Genomic DNA, 25,833 nt, shown 5'->3' on the forward strand with positions numbered 1-25,833 from the left:
GTTCCTCCCTTAAAAGGCAAAACAGATTAGCCCGTGAGCATAACGGCACCACACTTAGTTTACGAGGGGAAAGGAAATCCTTTGTAACTTAAAAGATAAGTTTTTGCTGGCAATAAAATTCTAGGATACACAGAATACCTAATAAACCTGACTATGACTCCTGGAAATGCCATTTTTGGCAGCTAATTTCAAATAGAGGCTCACACAGAAAGAAAAAGAAGGATTTTTATGATGGAGAGAGAATCTGGTAGAGAAAAATAAAGAATTGAGGAGGCAGTGGGAACACTGAGGAAAGCATAGCCGACACGGGTCAGACTTGCCCTGTGGTGATCTCTTTTCATCTCTTAGAATCTCTTCCTCTTCCTTGAAAATCCAGCTTGATTTTCCCTACCCCACTACATCCACGACATTTCTGCTAAAAGCCCAAACCGTTAAGACAAAAGCAGACTTGTTGTGATTACCAGGACAGGTCTGGTTGTGCATTTCATTTCATCCTTAACTGGAGAGGTAAAATTGAGGTCGTGATGGCAGACAGTGGGCCTTGCAGATCAAACCATTCAGGATTTTTAGCTATAACTTGTTCTTGTAAATATGTCTTAGCATCAAGATTGAACAAAAAAATAAGCATATTGGACAAGATAATTTAAGTAGCAACTGAGGAAAGTAAAAATGAATTCTTTTCTTTTTTCTCATGCATATTTAAATTTCTAGAAGGCTGTTAAATTATTAAAGTATTTCCTAAAAGTATGACACATCACTGTCATCCACATTAATAACACATTTATTCATTGGTCCGTGTGTCATATTTTCTTCTTGTAATTAAACTTCGCTGTCTGAGGTCATAATATAAAGAAAAGACTCATAAAAAAGATTATAAAACAGTTTAGCCACACATCCTCTCTCTGTTTATTTAGTTACATCTGAAAATACTGAGAATTTTCATTGTATGAAAGTTATTGTCCCATCAAACAATAGCTATTTAATGTACTTAAAATGTCTAACACCGTGTCTGACACTTAGTAAATGCTCAGTTTTATCTGTCAGAATCAGGAACTTCCCAATATTATTTTATTATTACCATTATTATTGTTGTTATCAAATTTCTGATTGCTAGACACTGCCAGGAGAATGAAACTGGGAAACAAATATCTACAGGATGCTTGGCATTCAGAAAGTTTACAAAGGGAGAGAAGACGTATATAAAAATTAAGATGCATTTATACATCTTTAAATGTTCTCGTCATCTTGTTCTTAAACCTTTAAAATGCTCTCTTTAACACTGAGGAAAAATAAAATCATATATACTAAAGTGTTGAGATTATTAAGCTTGTTTAAATTAACAAGTGTCTGAAGAAACACGACACAGAGCAAAAATCAGATCAATCCGTGTTTAAATTTCAGCTGTGTGAAAGCTGATAAAAAACATTCACTGAGTGAATACAGTGTGCTAGAAACCGTACCATCCCATTTGGCAGATGAGGTTTGGAAAGATTAAATGGATCGTCCAATGCTGTCAGGCTGCTTGTGTGCCTGAAATTCATCTGTTGGAGCCCTAAACGCTAGAGAATGTGACTGCATTTGGAGACAGGGCCTTTAAAGAAGTAATTAAGTTAAAATGAGGTCATTAGGGTGGGCCTTTATCCAGTATATCCAATATGACTGGTGTCCTTGTGAGAAGACGAGATTAGGACACAGACAACACAGACAGAGAGAGAACCAAGAAAGCAGTCACCTGCCAGGTGAGAAAGTGGCCTCAGAAGAAACCAAACCTATTGACACCTTGATCTTGGACTTCTGGCCTCCAGAATTGGGAGGAAATAAATTGCTGTTGTTTAAGCCAACCAGTCTGCTGTGGTTTTGTTATGGCAGCTACAGCAAACCAGTACAAATATCTTGTTAAGTCGGTGGCAAGCTGGGGCCCACTCCCTGAGCTATCTGGTTGCGAGCTCTATCTCCTGTCCACATCTACCTACCTGTTTTGCCATCTCTTCCTCCTCTCTCGACCTCTAAATTCCAGAGTCCACAAGACCAGCCTCCATACTCTCACTCTACACTCATGCCTAAAGAAGATCTCACTTTTTTTGATGGCTTTATCACCGTCAGCATGCTCACAACTCATTGTGCAAATTTAAGGTGTACGAGATGTTAATTTAATACATTTAAATATTGCAAAATGACTATCACCTTAGCATTAGCTAATGTCTCACTCACATCACATAACTATCCTTGCTTAACCGTCCATCAACAGGTGAATGCATAAAGAAGATGTGGTGTTTATATGTGTGTGTGTGTGTGTGTGTGTACAACAGAATATTATTCAGTCATAAGAAAGAAGGAAATCCTGCCATTTGTGATAACCTGGATGGACCTTGAAGGATTGTGCTAAGTGAAATAAGTCAGACAGAGAAAGACAAGTACTGTGTGATATCACTTATCTGTAGATTATGAAAAAGCCAAAGTTATAGAGACAGAGAGTAGACTGGTGGCTGCTGGTGGCTGGGGGGTGGAGGAAATGGGGGAAATATTGGTCAAACCATACAAACTTTCACTTAGAAAATGAATAAGTCTGAGGATCTACCAACATATTCTTAAAAAATTAATAATCAAACATAAGATAGAATGATGATCACCCATGACAAATGTGAGTAAAAGTAGCATAACTTTAAACTCAAGACTTCCAAACAAAAGGGTTTGGATCAGGTGTCATCATATCCCTCATCCTCAGCAGAACTAAGGGACTCACAAGGAAAGAGGTACATGCACTTCTGTATCAGGAAGGTTTGGAAGTGAAATTTATACCTTCTGGTTCGGTGGTAGCCAATAGGTTGTCTTTAAAATCCCTCAATGCAACATCATAGTTGTGTCTACATCAGCAATATAAACTAGAGCATAAAACAGTACTTCTCTAACAGTCCATGACTATCAGGCAAAACTGGCTATTTTTGCTCTCACTCTTCAGGCAATGGTCTCATCGTCCTCCTTGGTCTGCACGGGTGGGTACAGCAGCATTGCTCTGGCCAGACCAGTCTCGTTCTTCCATCCAGATATTCACATGGATTAGGTCTCCTCTTTGCATTTCATAACTTGAGTTTAAGCTCAGTGTGTCCCACTAGACAGTGTTGGAGGCAGAACTAACCGTGTCTGATGGGCTGGGTATGCTACAGCAGGCTTTTCCCTTAGGTGGGTAACAAGTGGGAGGAGATATAAACGCATTAATCCCTGAATTCTCAGAAGGAATAACAAGTCCTTCTGAATATGTTTTGCAATTTCCTAACATAAGAATAGTTACAAACTAAAGGACTGTTACATTGATCATTTGGGGAATATGAGATTACTTGTCTGTTGCATGGTGGTTCCTCAAAAAGTTAAACATAGAATTACCATATGATCTAGCGATTCCACTTTTAGGTATATACCCCAAAGAAATGAAAGCTGAGACTCTAACAAATGCTTGCACACCAATGTTCATAGTGGCATTATTCACAACAGCCAAGTGGTGGCAACAACTCAAATGTCTATCAGCAGATGGAGAGATAAACAGAAGAATATACATATACACACAATATTACATTATTCTATCATAAAAAGGAATGAAATTCTGATATGTGCTACAAGGATAAACCTTGAAAACATTATAACTTAAATAGGCCAGATTAAAAAGGACAAATATTGTATGATTCCACTTATATGAAGTGTCTAGAATAAGAAAATTCATAAAGACAGAAAGTAGAATGAAGGTTACTGGGGCTGGGGACAGGGGGAATGGGGAGTTACCCTGTTTAATGGGTACAGAATTTCTATTTGGGATGATGAAAAGTTTTGGAAATGGATAGTGGTGATATTTGCACAACACTGTGAGTGTACTTAATGCCACTGAATTGTATACATAAAAATGGCTAGAATGGGAAAATTTATGTTATATATATTTTATGACAATAAAAAAATAAATGCATAAACATTAAAAATAATTACTGCCTTGTAGTATGGTTACCCCATGCATCATGAGATTAAGTTTCTTCCCGGTTGGGGAGGGTTGCACAGTGTCGTGAAAACAGCTCCAGACGTTGATTCAGGTTTTCGCCAGCCTCAGCTCTGTCACTTACTAGCGATAAAAATCTGAGCGAGTCACTTAGGTCCTTTGCGCCTTAGTTTCTTCCAGGTACAGCATCCAACAGAGTTGTTTTGAGAACTAAAATTAAGAGGAAATAATGCATATAAAATGCTGTGTAAACTCCAACAATTATACAAATGGGGGGGGTCAACTTTTATTGTGTATTCCTTTAAGAAGCTTAGTCATAATAATCTCATCACTGAAAAGCACTTATTAATTCCTTTTTAAACACCCTAAAATATGAAATTATTGTTGGTAAGATTCAGCCAAAGTATTTTTTTTCTCTATGTGGAGTATTGAATCATAAGTTTTTAGAATGAAAAAGAAATGCTGAATTTCTGAGCAAGCCACATTTCTATTTACCATTCTGATAGTGAGTGGGTCATTAAAGCTTCCCATTGGTGTTATTTCTATACCTCTTGCTCATTGTTTAGCCTCACTGTATATACCTTCAGAAGAAGAGATAACTATATTATATCTTGTCTGGAAAAAATGGTCTTAATTCATATTTAATTACTTCTTTTGAAAGTATTAAAAAATGTATTTTGCCACCTGCTCTCATCTTCCACTCCAAACCACACGAACCGTTATCAGCCTCTGCATTGTCAGACGTACCATAGTCGTTTGACATAGCACTGTATCCAATTGGACATTATCTTGTAAAAACGCTTAGGATACATAATTGCATTGAAAAATAAATGTTTAAAAAGTAACAAATTTCTTGCTGTAATATCATAGATAAATACCAAAATTAATGTGGCTGAAACAAATGTCAACTAATTTTTTGTTTCCCTCCCTAGTGGCTACGTCTTTGACTATGATTACTACAGAGATGATTTCTACAATCGGTACGTAAAGCTTTCATCCTTGTTTCCCTTTGAGTAAAATTATCTTTTAACTATTGTGTATATCTTATTCACACATATTCTTGATCGGTATGTTTAAAATAATATTTTATAGTAAAAATTTAAAAAGTACTTTACTAAGCCCCCCAAAATAGAATATAGACACATTTTCCTCTTTTCATTGGACTTACTGAAGTATAGTTACGTCTTGGGACTTTTAGGGCTTTGGAGGTGCTTAAGCCTAAGATTTGGTTTCTGATACTTGGATAATATTCTCAAGATTTAATTAACCAATATTATGTTCCAGGTATCTTGTTGACTTAGAAATCTTCAACACTGAAAGTTTTGTAAACTCAGAAAAATGACTCCAACCTTCTAATATATGTCTGTTTTCATATGACACATTGAAAATGCTGTATTGGTTAGATTCAGTAAAAATTACAAATAGTTCTTACTTTGCATGGTAGTATAGGACAATAAAAGGAAACCATGCAAAGTGATATTAATAATCAGTGGGAAAAAGCTGGATTCTCTATGACCTTTAAAAATATTCACCAAGGGGCTGGCCCTGTGGCGCAGCACTTAAGTTCTCACGTTCTGCTTCTCGGCGGCCTGGGGTTCGCCAGTTCAGATCCCGGGTGTGGACATGGCACCGCCTGGCACGCCATGCTGTGGTAGGCATCCCACATATAAAGTAGAGGAAGATGGGCATGGATGTTAGCTCAGGGCCAGTCTTCCTCAGCAAAAAAGAGGAGGACTGGCAGTAGTTAGCTCAGGGGTAATCTTCCTCAAAAAAAAAAATTCATCAAAATATAAAAAACTCTCTTACTGTCAGTTATAAATATATAGGGAAATGCAATACACCTAATACTTATTTAGTACACTGTAATTTAAAACAGTAAAAATATTGAGAATTGTGTTTTATTTCTTCGTAAAAAAGACTTACCTAAAGTAGTTTGAAACGTGCTTGCCTTCTTCTCGTGTAACTTCTGACATGGAGCGAGCGTCTCTTTTACGCCTTGGTGAGTTGTCCTACTCCTTCTAAGGTCGGATCAGTTTCGAGAGTTCATCAGCATTGTGAACTATCTCCGAGAGTTCTTCAGTGTCTAGTTCTTTGGCAGTGTCATTTCTGCTGGGACAGCTCCATCCGTTTTCATCACATCACAACCACTTTCCTGATTTATGTCAATATGTTTGCTTCTGCTAAGTTCCTCTAGCTCCATACTCTGGCGCCATATCTAGAGTCTCTCAAGTGGAAGAGTGTCAGCAGCCCTGCAGTCAGCTCTTTCTCCTATAATTCCAATACCTTTGATTTTAATTTCACTTCCAGTGTTATCACTCTTCAATTCTTTGCTGCACTTTCATCTTTTTAACCACTTACCCCTTTTGATTATCCATTTTTGTAAAATGCCACACGGGTTTATCACTGGGAGACAATGCAACTACACATGTGCTCTCTGTGTGTGAAGTGCATAACAGACACACAGTGACCAATCACTGACAGACTTTGACAGAAGTGATGTGACCGATCGTGATGCGCATGTGCTGTTTGCATGGTGATTTGTGGACTGAAAAACTAGCAGCAAAGTGTGGACTTTATGAAATTCCTCCTAGGTAATATATTATGGTAATTGAAATTTGATTATTTAGCTAAACATCGGTAATTAAAATTCAGAGATAAGCAGAGTGAGGACCGCCTGTACATAGATAGATCATTGGACTAAAAAAAATTAGGTAAATATGTTTTAAGTCCTTAATTATAAGTTCTATTCAAACAACAACAACAAAAATCCAAAAGCATAAAAGGCAAACTTGGAAAAACAGCTTGTAATAGACATTCTAAATAGGGAAGAGACTTCGGGACCCCTTGTAAGGGTCTTGTCCCCCTTGCTCCAGCCCTACGGGTGTTTTTTTGGTTCCACAAGGACACCGTGGTCCTTCCAGCCCAGGACTTTCCTCTGTGTTGTTCCCTCTTTATGCCTCCTTCCAACACCTACTGTGCTTGACTTCAGCCTTCACAAGCCAGCGTGACACCACTCTCAGCCTAACTGAGGTTCTCTGTTCCCTTCTCTCGGCACCCCGTGCTATTCCTTCACAGCGCTTCTGGTTTTTATTGCTGTATTTCTTTCTGTGATGGCAGTATTTGATTCACGTCTGCCTTCCTTCCTCCACAAGGGCAGGAAAGGTGCTCAATTTTGCAATTTGTGTTGTTAATTCATTTCCTCAGATTTAGAGAGATTTTGATTTTCCAAAGGTCACACAATTAATTAGTGACAAAACTACAACTATAACCTATCCATTTAGATTCAACAATCAACTGTATGAATATGCAAAACAGAGGGGGAGCAATATCATTCTATGGAGTTAAATAAAAGGAAACAGCCTTACCTAAATAGAAATCAGACCTACAACCATGCCTTCATTACCATTATGTTCAAACTACTGAGTTAAGCAAGTTATTTCACTAGTTGTCCCTTTGTGACCAAATATGAATTTTTAAAAGATAATTTTCTCAAATTATTTTTATGCTTTCTACAAAATATGGTATTTTATTTTAAATATTAAATAGCATGTAATAACTTGTTCTAAAAATGATGTGAAGAGCTGGCCCATTAAAATAATCCAATTTGCTATTAAGATAACATTTAGATAGCCTTTACAGTTTGAGAATTTTAGTTTTTGACAATTATTTTTCTTTTTGTGTGTGTGTGAGGAAGATTGGCCCTGAGCTAACATCTGTGCCAATCTTCCTCTATTTTACGTGGGATGCCACCACAGTGTGGCTTCATGAGCGGTGCTAGGTCTGGGCCCGGGACCAAACCTGTGAACCCTGGGACACAGAAGTGGAGCAAGCAAACTTAACCACTACGCCACTGGACCAGCCCCTAGTTTTTGACAATTTTAAAGACGTTTTCTAATACAGCTTTTTTTCCAGGGAGCAGAACACTGTCCTAATTGTTATGAATAAAGTTTTCAGTTAATATATATTGTCTTTTAGTTTGTCAATATGAAACTATTTTAGCATTGTAATCTCTTACATGTTCTATAATGTGACTTTCTCCCACATTTAAAGAATTTCCACCTAAAATAGAGTTTTGTGTAAATGCAGGAGACCCAAGTTCTGGTAACTAAAGTTGTAATTTGGGCAGGTAATCAGGTTCTCAGCTTTCTGATCTTTAAAAGGAAACCAAGATCTGCATTTTACTGTGTATAAATTATGGCTCTCTAGAATCATTAGAGAGACAGATAGATAGGTAAGTAGATAGATTGATAGATAGATAGATGGATGGATGGATGGATGGATGGTTGGATGGTTGGATGGATGGATGGAAGGATGGATGGATGGATGGATTGATGGATCAATCGATAGATCCTACCTGCCAAAGAGCAAGAGTTTTAATCAGCCAAATAATTATAGAGCCTGAAGCTTTCAGATCACTCTCTGCTAAACAAAAAACTTCACTCTGAACAATTTCCAAAATTGTTTATTTGTCGTATATAAAATCTGTTTGGCTTCTAAGTGTGCAAAAAATCAGTATGGTTGTATTGCTAACAGACTGTCTAAGCAGTCTGTGCTCTCGTTCGTTAATTTTTCCATTTATTGCACTTGGTTAAGAAAGACATAAGCATCTGCTACCAGTGGATGTGGTTGGGAGTTCCCTGTGAACATAGATCCCCCGGAAAGGAAAACAGATTGGAGAGGCTGGACAAGAAGAAAAGCTTACAAAGTCAGTGCTAACAGTTTTATCCACAGTAATTCCTCATAAATTACACTCTGCTCATATTTATGGTTAATTTTTTTCTCTTTTTACTAGTGATGCCAACTTGGGCAAGTCATTTAATACCACAGGACATGTTGTCTCTTCCATGAAGTGAGCATGAAATTAATTCCTGCCTCATGAGATTGTTCTGAGGATTAAATGAAAGGATGTATCTATAATGATCTACATTATGCCTAGTATATTTTTAGTGCTTGATCAGTGCTAGCTGTTAATGACAGCTAACGGTAAACATTGACAATGATGGTGAATGTATTTCTTACACTGATATTCATGTAGCAATGGCCCTATGACTGAGAATAAGCTGGTTGGTCAGTCGTCCTTCCACAACAGTCCATTATGGCACCTCTGGATTATTCTCTTTTTGTTTTCCCTTCTCCTGCTCCCAGAGTGTTCCAGTCGCAGCCGAACACACTTCACTGCAGAGAGAGAGTGCTCAGCTCTTTCCTTTAACCCCACACCGCTTTGGTTTTGGTCAAGAAAACAGAAATCACATAGATATATTTAACAGGGATAATTATATGTAAAAATGTTCTGATTGGGTGTTAAGGAACAGAAAAAGCAAAAAGAAAGCAGCATGGAATAATGGAATGAGCAACCACGGGAAGCAGCAGCCACATGTAAGGCTGGGGAAACAGAGGAAGAGGTTGGGATTATCAAAACTTAATGTAGAACAAGGGACGTGCAGTGCTGAAGCTGGGAGCAGGCGGTCCTGCTCAGCTGGTGCTGGTGTATGGAGCCCAGAGGGGGCCCTGTGCGGCTGGAGCCCAGACCTCCCAGGGAGGGCAAAGACAGTGTTCCGCAAGTGTTGCAAAATTACTCAAACTGGAGTCAGCTGCTGCTACTAGAATGCATTGCTGCTGCCAGGGCGAAGAAATAAGGCTAGAGTAATGCTGACAAGAACAGGAAGCCAAAACAAAAGCAGGAAGCAGAACATTAGGAAGGATGGATCCTCTCTTCCTGCCCCAGCTTGGCAGTCTCCCTCTCAGGTCCTCTGTTGGCTGAGTCTAGTGAGGAGCTGCTGGCCCCACGGGAATGCAGTTTACGGAGTCCCAACCCCAGCTGCGGCTAAAGCTGGGTCTGAGGCTGAGAGATTAGAGTTTAGTAATTGACATACATCCACATGGTATTATCCGATTTCTGCCAGGTTTGGCGATTCTAATGTAATTGGGGATTTTCAACCCTTACATAGTTTTAGCTTAGAAAAACTTCTTTACACAAAGTTCCGTCTTATCATTTTGATGCATTGGCCCAGCAGTAACTTTTCCAAAGACTGATTTCGTGTCTATCCATGGTTTCAGGGATCATGAAGGGTATCACTAAATAATAGACTTGAGTGGTTACTCTAAGCTGTCACATTTTTATATTACACGAAGCATTGTCCAATAATTTACAGCATTTAATAGCATTTTCTTCTAAAAGGTCAAGTATGACTCTAAATGAAGGACATTACACGTTATTAAAGCTGAGCATAAATATTTATACTCTTCCAAGTAAAGTACAAGGAGATGTATACCTAAAATTATATTAAATCCCCCAAGGTATGTTTTCAATTTCTGAGATATTATTAGCAGTTTAATCCAACTTTTTTTCAGTAGTATCAGGAAGAGCACTGAGCAGTTCATAACCTCCAGTAATGAGTGAACTTCTGCTAATAGAGAAAAAGAAATGCCAGAGGTGCTTTACCATATGGAAAACATACACGGTACACATATTAAATGATTCAAAATGGGCGCTGTTCAACTCTGGAACCGTTTTGGCCCTGTATATATTAACACAAGAGAAGTTACTAGTTTTGTGGTGCTCATGAAAAAGACTCTAAGTCAAGTTGCAGTTGTTTCAGATTATTGATTAGTAGAGCACAGTATATGTTCATGAATATTGCAAAAACATATTAGCAAGAGGCAGTGGCTGTTTCATTACACAAATTTAAATTACCATCTGGTAGAATCACATTCCACTTAAAACATTTGGAAATACCAGCCTGGTGCAGTTGACAAAGGACATGATTTGGAGTCAGAAGACATGTGTTTCAGGCCTAGGTGTGTGTGTGCTGGCTGATTAAACTTGAGTAAGTCACTTCTCTTTCTCGTAAGTTTCCTTCACGGGCAAAATGGCTGAATACCCACATTAGAGAATTATAAGAATTGAATAAGAGAATCATTTTATTGATTTATAGCCTTACAATGCTATTGAATGAATTAACTTTTTAATTACTAAAAGCTGTACACAAAATATAACAGATAGCAAAGTAGTGCAAAATATAAAGACTATATATTAAAGTCAAAATATTGCTAAAAAGATCATTCAGGATTTCAATCAGCTTGCCTTTAAAAGCATGTCCGAGAAGAATTTGCACGAGATCCAGAGAGGGGATCTCCACTGAAAGTCTCAGAAAAGTTTAATCACAAACAATAGAAATAGAAATTATTTATTTACTGGTCTCAAGTGAAGTGTGCCTTTAAAAATTACTTTCTGATTCACTTTTAACCAAAAGCTTATTTAAAGTCAGGGTGGAAATTAGAGACAGATTTTATGAATTTTGAGTAGTTCAAACAGTATAGAAAACAGATATGCTAGCAGGATATAAGAATCATTCATCTGGATTTCAAATATATTCTTTCTTAAAAATGATAGGCATTTAATTTGGTTTTATAGACTATACGTCTGTCAGAAGTGGAGCATGCTGAAGAGGAGGATTCAAGGTTGAATCAAGACCCAGGGAGAGATCTTCTCTGGTCCTTCGGTCATTGATCTTTGTTTATGTGCTAAGGGCCCAGTGAGAACATGGCCCTGAGCTCGTTGCCAGGTTTTGGCTCTGGGCGGCCCTTGGGTTCAGCCCCCAGTCCAGACCACGTATTTCTGTTAGATTAACCATGTAGTGACTATGTGGTTTTGATTCATAAGTAGGGAAAATGAGCAATTCTATTCTTGAAGGAAATTTAACAGAAAACAGATAATTACCAATTCTTGAAATCACTGTTTATCTAAAATGGAAATTTAGTGTTTGGGGACAAAAAACTATGCAAATATTACATTTTCAAAATTTTTTCTTGAACTTTAAAATCACATTAGTTGACAGTGAAAAATAGCCAGTGAGTCAAAAGGCCACAAGGTAATGATTTATTAGAATGTAGTATATCTATTTGAGAAAATGAAGAACAATAATTAAAATAAACATTAGGAAGACCCTTTAGCAGGCTTGAGAAATGCTTTTAATATAAACCGAAAAGAATTAGCCAGAATACATGACTGTGCATATATTATGTTTTCACGATGTGAAAAAATATGCGTACCTGGGGAAAAAAGATTAGAGAATGATGGTAGTTGTTTCAGAGTCTGAGATTGGGAGTGTGTTTTTTTCTAAACTATTGCTTTACTATTGTTAAAGCTTAATAATAACACGCTTTTAATAAAAATAAGCATTCAAAATTATATTCATATTTTTATGTCAATATGCCATTATATTGCCTTTGTCCAAAACGGAGCTATTTTTTAATAGCTAATATCCTTATTCTTCCTAGAGACAAGTTGTATTTATTTTTATCAAGTAAATTAATACTAAAATTATTTAACAGTTCTTAGCTTTTCCTAGGTAATAAAATTACATATCCCAGGTATTATTCAAGCAAACAAAATTCCAAGCAAGAAAGGAACACATGAAAATAGAAATATTTATTAGATAAAGCAAATTAAATCCTCAAATTTCCTCATTGGGCTTCTTTTATTCAAAGCTGACTACATTTATTTTATTTACTGCTTGAGAGTGGGTCTTTTAGAGTTCTCATGTTAAAATAGACCTTGGAGAAGAGAGAATTAGGTTCGGCTTCATTATAAACCACTATCCATTTGACCAGCAAATACTAGGGGGAAACCAGTATTCTTAGATCTTTGAGAGTTTTTATTTTAATGCAGACCTTGGGGAAGGAAAAACTATGCGTTTGGCTTCATTATAAACCATTATCTATTTGACCAGCAAGGTATTAGAGGAAAAATGATATTCTGACTAAGCAATATTAGGGAAAAAGAAGAACCGTTACAGAACAGGAGGGGGAGTATAATTCTGAGAATGGAAGGAATGAAAAAATAGGAGGAAGGAAGAAATTTCAAGCTTTTAACTGACCTTTCAGATTTGGATTCCATTTAATTCTGTTGGATTACAATCTTTGTTGTCAGTCTATAATCTTTAATGGACTGTTTCCTTTGTCTCAACAGTATTTGCCGGTTTAATATTTTGTAAAGGCAAAATTTCTTTGACTTGCTCTAAAGAGAATTCTGATGAGAAAGCCAGTGCGGTGTCCCCTGCACGTGCTGCCTCTCACCTAGTCCCTCTGCATGGGATCCGCCTACATCCCGCCTCCCAGGCCCAGGAAGTCTGCCCCCTTCCCGTCATCATCTTGAGGTTTTTGTGCAGTCACATAATATTCAGTCTTCCTTCCTTTTATCTCTGGTAAACTCAAGTGTGCACAATCAAAATTAAGAAACTCCCCAACTCCATTAAATTTTGCAAAATTAAAAATTACGCTCTCATGTGTAATGCCCTTATAGTTGTCTCTCAGTATCCCCAGGGGGCTGGTTCTAGGACTCCTCATACATACCAAAATCCCCGGATGCTGGAGTCTCTTACATAAAATGGCACAGTATTAGCGTATAACCTACACCCATTCTCCCATATACTTTAAATGATCCCTAGATTACTTATAATACCTAATTTAACTTAAATACTATGTAAATAGCTGCTATACTGTATTGTTTAGGGAGTAAATGACAGGAAAAAAACTGTACATGTTCAGTACAGACACAACCATCATAGGCCTTTCGATCCGCAGTGGGTTGAATCCCAGATGTGAAACCGGTGGATACAGAGGGCCGACTGTGCCTTTTTTAGGTTTGTTTTGTAAATTGCATATTACTTTGAAAAGTTTAAATTCTGGGGGCCGACCCGGTGGTGCATGGGTAATGTTCTCATGTTCCACTTTGGCAGCCCAGGGTTCGGTTCAGAGGGCAGGTACGGACCTACACACGGCTTATCAAGCCATGCTGTGGCAGGTGTCCCACATATAAAGTAGAGGAAGATGGGCACGGATGTTAGCTCACAGCCAATCTTCCTCAGCAAAAAAAAGAGGAGGACCGGTGACAGACGTTAGCTAACCTCAAATCTTCTTCTTCAAAAAATTAAATACTGATACTGAATATCTTCCCATTAAGGGGCAGAAAGAATTGGTAAAGACTTGCTTAATTCCTTGGTGAGAAAAGAGAAATCTCTGTTTGAAGCAACTCATCAAAATACTCAGAGAACAAAGGCTACGCTCTGTAGGAATTGACAACAAAGGACACAGCACATACTGACAGTGCTCCTAAAATGTGCTAAAAGTATGTCACAAATATAATGAGCAAATACAGCTGTCTTTTCTCAACTCAAGATCAGGGCTGGCCAACACTGGAGGCTTTATAATCCTTGGCTGGGGGAAGCAATAGAAATATTGATAAATATTTCAGCTCCCAGTAAAATATTATCAAATTGCCTTATAATTGAATCAGCAGGAAATGTGGCTTTAATGAACCTCCTAAGTTGTGATTTTGTGGCCTTGGGAAACGGTCCCTCCAAAAGAGCTTGCCTCTTACACCCTGAAAGATGAGTGAATTGCCATCTTTTCTTTTCCCTCAATAGCTTTGGTGTTGTAGCTCATAAAAGTGCCTTTGTGTTTTGCTTCACTGACTTAAGGTGCCCTGTGAATTCAACTTATAAATAAGGAATGTAGACCTTGTTTTGTGATTGAAATGAGGGGCAGGCTTAGTTGACCCTTTTGATTTTCCAGCCCCTAGTGGTATGGATAATATTCATAACCCTTTCAGCCTTGTCCTGCCTGTACGCTTTGCAGTAAACTGTAATGTGTTGACATCCATGACCTGCTCTTTGCTGGCCGTTCTCCAGCTCTAATGGACTTTGCTCGTTCACAGAGGATGGCACCTCTCTTGAACTCTGTCTCATTTCATTTCTTCTCCTTTCCAGACATCTCGTAGTTTTTCCCAGCATGTTTCCAAAACGTTTGTGAACACTTTAGCTCTATAGTGTAGGAGACATTCACAGTACTAGATTCTGCTCGCAGTGTGGTTTGTATACTACTTTTTTCCCCATAGTGTCATAGTTTTAAATGTCTCTAAATGAATATTTGAAAACCAGTCTATCTTGTTATTATGTTTTATATATTATTTTCCAAAAAGAGATTGTCGCATTTTCATCTGTGTGTGTAAATAGGGTGTAATTTTATGAAATAACCTATTATAGAAGTTTTTTTTTTAAATTTTCTTCCTGTTCTAGTTTTCTCACTTCTGACTTTCATATTAGATTATTTTTATTGACTGTTTTAAAGCAATTATGAGAATGTAATCCATATAATGATGCCACAGTAAAATATGTAACAATCATTCTTCTAAGTCAATAATGCTATTTTCTTTATAGTAGATAGTATAATAATACATCTGATGGCAAATAGACTTAAAAATAGATGAGTAAATATATCTTCATATTTTTTCTCTGACCTTTTGTGCTGCTCAAATGCGCTAAGTCACACAAATACTTGTTGTCTTTATATATGCAGTATAAATAATATGAAGCTTTTGAATCTATGAATTACATGTTTATATAAATGAGTAAATACTCTTATGCTTTTATTCCTTTCTTTGTTTAATGGAAATGCATGATTGTGGTAAATATCATTTTTTACATTTTAGTAAAAACTTCTGAGTTTTATTGGTCTTCTTTTTTATTACAGAAATTTTCAATAGCTGACTCTACAAATATTTCTACTCTCAATTTGCACATCTAGCAAATTGTCTTAACAATAGAAAAATATCTTGATAAATATTTCCCACCAGCACTTCAGGCAACAAACACTGTCCTCATGCCAGCACCATTTCATTCAAACTCAGTCTGCTCTTTTCTACAGTCAGAGGAAACTTTCAGTACTTAAAAAGCCCTCAGAGAGAGATATAGCACCATAGTGATTTCTCTCTCGTAGCTGTTTTTTTCCTTCTGAGCTGTTTTCTGATTGGACAATAATTTTCTTTGCTTTGTTCGTTATTCTGCATGAAATTTTCCTCTTCAAACTAGTGAGCCAATAAGTGTCTGATGTGTAAGAGGAAGATTTCTGTTCTAAGAAGGGTAAATCTGTCAAACCAAGCAAAGAAATATACTTGGGAACAAAGGTCAGAATAATTTCAACAAATTGCATGGTACTATTGGAGCAAAGCTCCTTGTCCTTTCATAGCTTAAAAATTAGTTCACACTGGAGAGTCAGATCCTAATGTCTGGAAAGCATAGACTATATATTAGCATCCTATTTCTTTAGTGAAAAATGAATCTTCTAATAAATACCTGTGTGAGAATAACAATGAAAATAAAAAGTTTATTGACATTGTTTACAAGGCCACTGTTTTAATCATTTCACGAATTTGGTAGAGCACTTGGGCACAAACCAACTCTCAGTCGCATTTGTGTTTTGCGAAGGTTATTTGATTACCACGGGCGCGTGCCTCCACCTCCCCGCGCCGTCATTCCGCTGAAGCGTCCCAGAGTGGCTGTAACCACAACTCGCAGGGGCAAAGGGGTCTTTTCCATGAAAGGGGGATCAAGATCTACTGTCAGCGGGTCTTCTTCGTCAGGCTCTAAGTGTAAGTAATCTTCCTTGTTTTATTTCCTTTTTAAAAAGGTGGGGATAATTATCATTGCATGAATGCCTGTATTCAATAAATTAATCAGATAATTACGGAGTGTCTGCTATGTACAGAGTATTAGAGAAAAAGGAAATGGATGAGAGCTGATGTCTGTTTTCTACCGCACTCTATTTCAGTAGGGGACACAGACACAATCACAACTACAAAAACCCAGGACCAATTTGAAAACTGTTTTATCAAAGCAAATAACTGTGCTCTTGACCCACTTAGCTCGCAACATATTAAAGTCCTGAAATTGTACACGTTGCTTCTAGTGAAGAAACAATTCCATTTCAAAAGGAAGTACACATACGATTTTTTCAAAGAAACATTGTGCAAAGTTAGCACCTTTTGAATATTTAAACATTAGGATAATTAAGACAGGCAAACAATATAGCAGAGATGTTAAAGGGGTAACTGATCATACTATTCTAAATTATTATGTCATGTGTCTGAAAGTATATTTAATGTCATAAAAAATAACATTTACATAATTTCACATTAGTTCATAAAAAGTAGAGATACAGGTGACATTTGAGCAGAGACCTGAAGGAAGTAAGGGAGTGAGAGAGTGAGTCTGAAGCTGTCAGGGGCAGAGCGTTCTAGGCAGAGAGAATGGTCAAGGCAGAGACCTTGCGTTGGAATAGTCAAGGAGCAGCAAGGAAGCCAGTGTGGATGCAGCAGAGGGAGGGAGGGGAAATATGGCTGGAAATAAGGTCAGAGAAGCTGAGGGAAGGCGAGCTCCAGGGCAGCTTGGTAGGCCATTGCAGGGACTCTGTAGTTACTCTGCATCCCAACCCTTTAAGACAAGTAAGGCAAATACTGTTATCCCACTTTTATCGATGAGTGAACCCAGAGAAGTTCACATGGCTAGTAAATGGTAGAGCCAAGACTGGAACCCAGATCTTTTAACTCTCATACCCATATGCTATCTACTACACAACACTGCCTTTTACTTAGCACCATCAGAAGTACAAAGAAAGAGTCACTGTCGAAATACTCTATTTTTACATGAGAATGTGCATTATCATTATTAGTTCAGGAAACAGGAAGGCACCGATGCTTCTGGAAACTAACTAAAGTTTGGTGTGTTCAGAATTTGAATTAGAATTTGACTCAGCTGATATAACCTAAATAGCAAATTAAATAGATTTACAGTTCTCTGTGTACTTAGTTACCCACTTCATCTTTCTGTTCGGTGGATAGATAAATGTGAATTCCCTTTTTGAGCCTTAGTAAGAGAAGAAAGTGAGTTTCTGCAGCAATCTCTAAACAGAGTGTTAAATGCTGTCAGATTATTGTCAAAAGCAAGGAAAATTCTCTAAGTTGGTTCTTGCTTTAGAAAATTGAACGTTGGCTTCTCTGCTAGGTTTATCGAAGACTTTTTCTACAATGGTGCTGTTAAGTTAATTTCAAATAGAAATATCTTAAGCATCTGTGGATTCTTCACCCCGTGGTCACTTTTAAAACAATAGTTCTCAGTGGAAGCATTATTGTCATTCTACTTGATTGCAGTGCACCCCAGGGCTGCAGAGGAGCGTCGTAGCTTCCAGAGGTTATTTTGAAGTAAATATCTTAATATTCAAATGGCCAAGTTGTTTTTGGCCTTTTTATTTTTTGATTTCTAATTTTCTTGGATCGTGGAGACAGAATGGGATTATAAAAATTTTTTTGAGTGTCTTATTAAGAATTTCTCTCACTTCTGTACTAATCACATTTTCTAAGTGGACATATAAGCAGAATGTATTTTCTGCTTTTAGTATAGATTAGAGTTTTACTTCCCAACTTTTGTTACATATTTGTATATTGTATATCTTTTCTTCTTCAAATATTCTGTACCTCTCCTTATGAGCCAACTCTCAGTATCTGTCATTATTATTACACATTAGGACTTAATTTAAAATTGTATGAGATTTATTATTTACACCTGTTCTCCTTTAAGTCTTAGTTTTAGGTGGATTCTAAAATAATTTCCTTAGGTAAATTAATAACATAATTTCTCAATCTATGCATGTCTGAAAAAGTCCTCACATATGCATATTTTGACTTGATCTAGAATTATTTAGTTATATGTCTTTTCCCCTTAATACCTTAAGAACATTATTCCAACATCTTGTCACTTCTAGTATTCCAGATAAGGACTCATGTTAGTACCATTCTTTATTCTCTGTTAGTATTCTCTTCTTTCTCTCAGAAACATATAGAATTTTCATTTTTATTTTTAAGAGCTCAGAAATCTCAGCAAGATATGTCTAGAAGTGTATCTTTTTATTAATTTTGTTTGGATTTTATGAGCCTCTTGAAATGAAGATTCTAGTCTTTCTTATGTGTAATTCGTGGAAAATTTTCTCCATCCCTCACTTTTTTTCTTTTTGACACATATTTGCATATTAGGGCTCCAACTTCTGTCTTCTTTGTCTTCTCCCTTTCTTTTTCTCTTTTTCTCTTTCTGTTCTTTATTGTGAGATAGTTTCTTTCTACATTTGTTCTCCTAAAGCAATTTTTTTTAGAAATTTCACTACTAACAATTTTTTATTCAGAAGTCAAGTTTTTAGTCCTAGAAATTCTTGTTTGTCATTACTTCTGTTTAAGAGTTGCCATGGCATTTTTTTTATTGAGGTATAACTGACATATGACATTATATTATTTTCAGGTGTACAAGATAATGATTTGATATTTGTATATTTGTGAAATAATCACCGTGATAAGTCTAGTTAACATCTGTCACCATACATAGTTAAAATTTTTTTTCTTGTGATGAGAACTGTTAATATCTACTCTCTTCGCACCTTTCAAATATACAATACAGTATTACTAACTAGTTGCCATGTTGTACATTATATCCCCATGACTTGTTTATTTTATAACTGGAAGTTTGTACCTTTTGATCCTCTTCACGCGTTTTGCCCAGCTTTCATCCTCCACCTCTGGCTACCACCAATCTGTTATCTCTATCTAAGAGCTTGTGTCTTTTGTTTTTTTGTGTGTTTTGTTTTTAGATTCCACATTTAAGTGAGATCATACAGCATTTGCCTTTCTCTGTCTGACTTATTTCACTTAGCATAATGTCCTCAAGGTCCATCCATGTTGTCAGACATGGCAAGACTTCCTTCTTTTTTATAGCTGTATAATAATGCATTGTATGGGTATATATACCACAATTTGTTCATCTGTTCGTTTGTTGATGGACGCTTAGATTGTGTCCATATCTTGGCTAGTGTACATAATACTGCAAAAAAAATGTGGGTGCATATATCTTTTTGAATTAGTATTTTCATTTTCTTCAGATAAATACCAAGAAGTGCAATTGCTGTATCATATGGTAATTCTATTTTTAATTTTTTGAGGAACCTTCATACTGTTTTCCTTAGTGGCTCCACCAACAGTACACAAGGGTTCCCTTTTTTCCACATCCTTGCCAGCACTTGTTATTTCTTGTCTCTTTGATAATAGCCATTCTAACAGGTGAAAGGTGATATCACTTGTGGTTTTGGTTTTCATTTCCCTGTTGATTAACAATGTTGAGGATCTTTTCATGTCCCTGTTGACCATCTGTATGTCTTCATTGTAAAAATGCCTATTCACATTTCTGCCCATTTTTTAATTGGATTGTTTGTTTTGTTTTGTTGTTGAGTTGTATGAGTTCTTTATATGTTTTGGATATTAACCCTTTTTAAGATTTATAATTTACAAATAATTTCTCCCATTCAGTAGGTTGCCTTTTTCATTTTGTTGATAATTTCCTTTGCTGTACAGAAGCTTTTTAGTTTGGTGTAGTCCCATTTGTTTATTTTTGCTTTTTTTACCTTTGCTTTTGGTGTCAGATCCAAAAAATCATCACCAAGACCAATGCCAAGGAGCTTACCAACTATGTTTTCTTCTAGGAGTTGTATGGTTTCAGGTCTTGTGTTCAACTCTTTCATGCATTTTGAGTTGATTTTTGTGTATGGCGTAAGGCAGTGGTCCAGTTTCATTCTTTTGCATGTGGCTGTCCAGTTCTCCCAACACTGTTTATTGAAGAGACTGGCTTTTCCCCATTTATGTTCTTGACTCCTTTTCCATGGCACTTTTATTAACATTTTTCTGACGTTGGTTCGCATCCATAGTATCCACCTGTTCTAGTTATTTGCCTCATCTCCCTCCTACAAAAAGCTGTTTCATTAATTGCTTGCTTTCTTACAGAACTCCGTCATATCTGTGCACATCATGCTGTTTTTTTCTCTTGGGCAGTAAGGGGCTAAGAGCCGATGGGATTTCTTACACAATTGAGTAGTAGTTATCTTGGACCTCTCTTTGACATGTGGGAAGGCCTTTTTGTTTTCAGGTTAAATGGAGAAAGGCTGTCCACCCAGCAGTGCATCTCCCCTCAGGCAATGCTTCTGGAATCAATGGGACCCTCAGACTCTCCAAGGATTATATATTGCAAGGGGCTAGGTATAGTCCTCACTCTAAGAGAATTTACTAGATCTTTCCCTCCCTTCCACACCAACCCGGGGATCATTAAGATTCTTCCCTGGCTTCTAGTAGAGACTAGTCTTTTTCCAGCACCTGTATATTTAGTACTTGCTCCAACCTCAGCATGTAAAAATATTGTAATCCCATGCCTCGTTCTTTCAGAGGACATGGCATCTTAGGTATATGTGGATGCTCTTCCAGTTTCCATGTCAGCCATAATTTATCTTATTTTATTTTATAATTTAATTTAATATTATTTTTTGTAGGTTGAATCACCCAACCATAGAGTGTACTCATGTTTCTATCCCTCAGAAATCTCAAAATATTGAAAAACTCTGACTTTTTTCTTACATTGGAATAAATAAATAATGAAAGGATATTTATAGAAAAGCAAATTGCCAAAGTCACCTACTTGGAGAAAAAATACAAACTTGCATTGCAGTTTGTCACTGAATTACACATAAGATGAGAATCTATTCTTCAATCCAGTGGTGGAACCGTTGGTTTAATTTGATCTTCTCTTTCTGGTTTTGTGTGACAGATGAGACGGTCTTGAGGGAAGGCTAAGTCTGAAACTGGACTTCTTAATATAAACCAGAGATGCTTTGAAATAAATTTGGTGTATTTTATTTTTCTGCAGCACTCCTTTGGAATTGTGCATCACAGAGTACCTTTATGACTCTGGAAAGTAATAGGTAGAAATAAGTAATAGGCAGAAATATTAGATAAATTATGGGATGAAAATCTTTTATAAGGGCCATCTGGTAAAATAACTATTCAAATAAGTATTTGAATAATATATAAAATTTATTCAATATTATTTAAATAATTATTTATTGCAGATATATTAACTCTCAAGTTGTGTTAATTTTAATAAAATTATTAGTATAGAAAGACAACAGACTGATCAATACTATGTATGTTTCATATAGTTCTATACATTTAGCAGCTCAATCGCAAAAAAGTTAACTGTAGGTTAGTATTATTAGTGAAAAATAGATCTAAAGAAGATTTATAGATAATTCACTGGCAAGCATAGCAGAATCATGATTGCACATTCTCTCTAAAAGCATATTGGCAGACTGTGTTATATATACACACACATATATACATCTATGTATATAAATATATATATATGTATATAAATATTCATTATTTGATAGTACTTCTATAGTTAGCCTGGTGTCTGGAAATAACAGTAATTTTCAAATTCAAATCACAAATGACAAGTTTGGGTAAAGTGTAAAATGTACTGTGTTAATATTGACTTACGTGAATGAATATTTACTGAGGTATACATTTAGCTCTTTTATTAATAGCTGTTTCCCAGTATTTAATGACTTGGCAAGTTCAGAAGAGGAAATTAATGTTATAGTCTGGACAATTTGTCATTTCTTATTTCAGAATTTTTAAAATGACTAAATTCCACTGCAGAGAAAACCATATAAAGAAAAAATATATTAATGTGACAGTTTGCCAAAGCTGAGTACTGATAAGTGTTTAAAGTGGATTGCTCTTTAAAAAGAAATAGACTACTACGAGGTTTCTCTCTCCTTTTCAAATCAACTTGAACTAAAACTATAATCCATTTGTCTCGTCCCACATCCTGGAATCATAAGACAGAGGGTGTGTTGTTGCTAATAAGCACTGTACAGAAGAGAAGACGTGAATACCTGTGAGCATTAGCTGCCATTTCTCAGTGAAAAAACCAGTACCCTCTGAAAAAAATTCTGTTAAATCAGTTTCTTTAAATCATTAATTTAGATTCTAACGTCTAACAAGAAAAATCCTAATAAATTTGGATGCCTTTGGGGTGCTGTCAATCCACTTTTGATGACAGAATAGGTGACAGACTAGTATAAAAGCCCGGAATCAGCTAACAGAAAATTAAAGACAGTTCAATTAAATTTAAACAATAGTTGTTGAGAACTTATCCCCATCATTAGGGAAGTGTTGTGTTGGATTTTTCCCCCTAAAGCATGTGATTTAAATATGGGGATAAAGCATCAGTCAGAGAAACAATGTTAATATCCAGCCGAGTGTCATTAAACATCCCCATCCTTCCATTATCTTGGGCCAAGTATATATTCTGCTGTTAGGTTTTTAAGGAAAGAAATTAATGTTGGCCAGAGGGGGGTTAGAGAAGGCTTCATAAGGATGTTGAAGTGAGTTTAGAAGGGTAGGTGGATTTGGAAAGATAGAGCCTGAGAGGCTCTCACTTTCCAGGAGGCAGTCTATAGGTGGAAAAGAACAGAGGCTTTGCTGTCAGGTTGCCTGCGGTGGAGATCCGTGTTCCCCCACATACCACCACCGTGGCCTTGGGGAATCCTTCAACCCCTCTATGCTTCTGTTTCCTATCTGCAAAATGGCAGTAATGATGCCGAGTATCCAATAGGTTGTTGTGGGAATTAAACTACTTATGCACATGAAGAGCTTAGGTAGATATTGGCACATAGTCAATGTTCATTGGGGTTAATTATTATTATTACCATTATTATTATTACTACTGCTACTACAGGGTATAGTAGTCAATATCATGGGATAGGCAATTACAGTAACTGGAATCCAGTAGTGGCTCTGTGTATTTTGGGGCAAGATACTTTGCTTGCTGTACCTTAGTTTTCTCATCTATGACATGACAATGATAGTCTTACTGCCTTCTCCATAGAGCTGTTGTAAGGACTAAATGAGCTAACACATGGAAAGCTCTTAAAACAGTATCTTCTATTATGAAAGTCTCAATAGATAATAAATGATAATAGTAATAATAATAATAGTTATTATTATTATCTAAGGCAAAGATTTATTGCCAGGAATGTCAGTTAAGAAACTGAGGATATTATGATTAAGCAAAATAAAAGAAAAAGTTGGGTAACAGAATAATGAAAAATTGTGAAGAATATTGAAAAGTTTGAATTTCATCTAGGACTGAGCGAAAAGACTCAGCAAAATGCTACCTGATCAAAAGGATAGTTTAAGAAATTTATATGACAGGTGTGTTCATTTGCTAGGAAAGCCATAACGAAGTGCCGCAGACTTGGTGCTTAAACAACAGAAGTTTATTTTCTCATAGTTCTAGAAGCCAGAAGTTGGAGATCAAAGCATTAGCCGTGTTGGTTCCTTCAGAGGGCCGCGAGGGAAGGGTCTGTGTCAGCCCGCTCTGCTTGGCTTGTAGATGTGTCTTGGCTTCTCCCTGTGTCTTCCTTCTCTGTGTATGTGTCCAAATTTCCTCTTCTTATAAGGACCTCAGTCATACTGGATTAGAGCCCATCCTAATGACCTCATTTTAACTTGATTACCTCTGTAAGGCCCTATCTCCAAATACAGTCAACATTCGGAGCTACTGGGGGCTAGGACTTCAACATATGGATTTGGGGCAGGGGTGGGATTAGGGGGAGACAAAATTCAGCCAGTCACATGGGGGTTATATGTGGAAATCTTGGTCTGTCCTCTAGCTCTTTTTATTTTGAGAGCCAAATTCTTGGATGTTATTTAGTTAAGTAATTAATTGCAGAGAATGAGATTCAGGCCCATTTAGCTCATCTTAGTAAACACACTGAATTTCTCAGATGCACATGGCTTCACGGTCTGAACATGGACTAGCACTTTGTATAAAGAGAATAATAAATCCCCACTAAAATCACAACCTAATATTTAGACACATAGCAGCCCAACCAAAACAATTATAATGTATTTATAATAAATAAATGCATTTGTGAGCATCTCTGCTTCGGTTTTTTCACTAAACTTTAATGTGGCTCATTAATGTAACCAGATTTAGAAATATAGACAGAAAAAAAGGCAAATAGAAAGACGTTCAACAAACTTCTTTTTATCAATATAACTTATGATGGTTCTCAGTTCTACTGTAGAACTTATGTTTTTTCTCCACTAACAGTTCCACAAAGGGTCTGATCGTTCTTCTGTGGGATTATGAAAGCATGTGGGCATGAATCCTATCAATAAACCTTAATAACATTTCTTACCTCTCCTTCTTCCTCTTCTGCCCTTTTCCTAGATCAAGTCCTAATAAGCAGAGTCTTAACTACTCTGATCATCTCTTGACTAATTTTCTTGCCTCTATGGTCTCCCCTAATTCTACTAATTCCGTGCCCAACTGTGGAATTATTATAAACCAAATGTTTTGTCGATTCCTCACTCAAAATTCAAAATTACTACCATTTTCCAAATAGGAATCCAAACTCATCAATGTACTTCTCAAGATACATCTGACCTGGTCCTTCCATTCCCAATTCCACCCCCACCCACTTTCCTTCTAGCTTAATTGAACACTTACTTAAATGTTTCCAAATTTGTGTTCATGTACTTCCACCTGAAAGCCCTTTTCTTTATTGTAAGAAATATGTTATCAACTGTATTGTCTATCTTATGTACAAATAAGCATAATTAATCATCTTACCTGTCTTTCAAGCTCAGGCAATACCACTCTCATGAAACAAGTTTGGACCTTTCTGTGCTGCAAGGGCATCATTTGTCCTCTAAACCCAAACCAGTTCATTGTTCATCTTCCTATTTTGGGACTTAAGCCCTTCTGCTTCTTAATATGGTTATTTGTGTGCACATCTAATCTCTCCATTTTAGATTACAAATCCATTCTTCAAGTTACTTTTGCATTGCACAGAGTATACTCTTAAATATTTGTGGAATATGTGTCACCAATATTATTTTTGATGTTTGCACTTTACTTTTTGTTTTTTGTACATTTCATAGTTGACTATGAGCTGTAGCTTTAGAAATGCTGCAACTCAAAGAGAATTGGTCATAGAATATCTTGAGTTAGTGAAACAAGGAGACCAATTCTAGCCTGCAATCCGGGGTCTAAAAGCAAAGGTGTGGATGCACATTTTCAAGCTCTGTAATTTAAGATTTGCTACTTCCTTTACTTGGAAGACCTTTTTTGCTTGCT

At 36.6% G+C, this 25,833-nt stretch overlaps 1 protein-coding gene across 1 annotated transcript in view; it reads left to right on the plus strand.

Moving 5' to 3' along the window:
• Positions 1–25,833, plus strand: part of RALYL (RALY RNA binding protein like) — a 611,999-nt gene that overhangs the window by 562,711 nt on the left and 23,455 nt on the right. Inside the window, exons 5-6 of the mRNA XM_046641854.1 lie at positions 4,912–4,959; positions 16,246–16,409. Coding sequence (XP_046497810.1) covers positions 4,912–4,959; positions 16,246–16,409 — 212 coding nt within the window. The remainder of the gene's footprint in view (positions 1–4,911; positions 4,960–16,245; positions 16,410–25,833) is intronic.

This window comes from Equus quagga, chromosome 16 (assembly GCF_021613505.1).
Source record: "Equus quagga isolate Etosha38 chromosome 16, UCLA_HA_Equagga_1.0, whole genome shotgun sequence".
NCBI classification, from domain to species: domain Eukaryota; kingdom Metazoa; phylum Chordata; class Mammalia; order Perissodactyla; family Equidae; genus Equus; species Equus quagga.